The sequence below is a fragment of the Acanthisitta chloris genome, unplaced genomic scaffold (genome assembly GCF_000695815.1).
Source record: "Acanthisitta chloris isolate BGI_N310 unplaced genomic scaffold, ASM69581v1 scaffold42557, whole genome shotgun sequence".
In the NCBI taxonomy this organism is placed as follows: domain Eukaryota; kingdom Metazoa; phylum Chordata; class Aves; order Passeriformes; family Acanthisittidae; genus Acanthisitta; species Acanthisitta chloris.
The window spans coordinates 1-269 of record NW_008683960.1 but is presented as its reverse complement, the minus strand read 5'-3'; the positions used below and the strand labels follow the sequence as shown (position 1 = coordinate 269).

General features: G+C 65.8%; 1 protein-coding gene across 1 annotated transcript in view; it reads right to left on the bottom strand.

Annotated features, from left to right (window-relative positions):
* Nucleotides 1-242, bottom strand: part of LOC103806422 (receptor tyrosine-protein kinase erbB-3-like) — a gene marked incomplete at both ends in the record, with an annotated part of 405 nt that extends 163 nt beyond the window's left edge. Inside the window, one exon of the mRNA XM_009079110.1 lies at nt 93-242. Within this exon, the coding sequence (XP_009077358.1) occupies nt 93-242 (150 nt within the window). The remainder of the gene's footprint in view (nt 1-92) is intronic.
* Nucleotides 243-269: the final 27 nt, after the last annotated feature.

Genomic DNA, 269 nt, shown 5'->3' with positions numbered 1-269 from the left:
CCGGATGGTCTGCGGGCACAGAGGGTCAGTGTCCCCCGGGTCAGCCTCCCTGGGGTGTCCCCCGTGTCCCCCCGGGGTGTCACCAGGCTCACCTGGAGGAAGGACAGGTCCTGCGTGTGGTCGATGAGGACGATCTCCAGGTTGCCCATGACGATCTCGCAGTTGTTGTACATCTTGTGCAGCGTCTGGTACTGGCGCTGAGCGTCCCCCGTCACGCTCAGCCCGTTCAGCGTCCCCGCACACACTGTGGGCACAGCACCCTGTCCCCA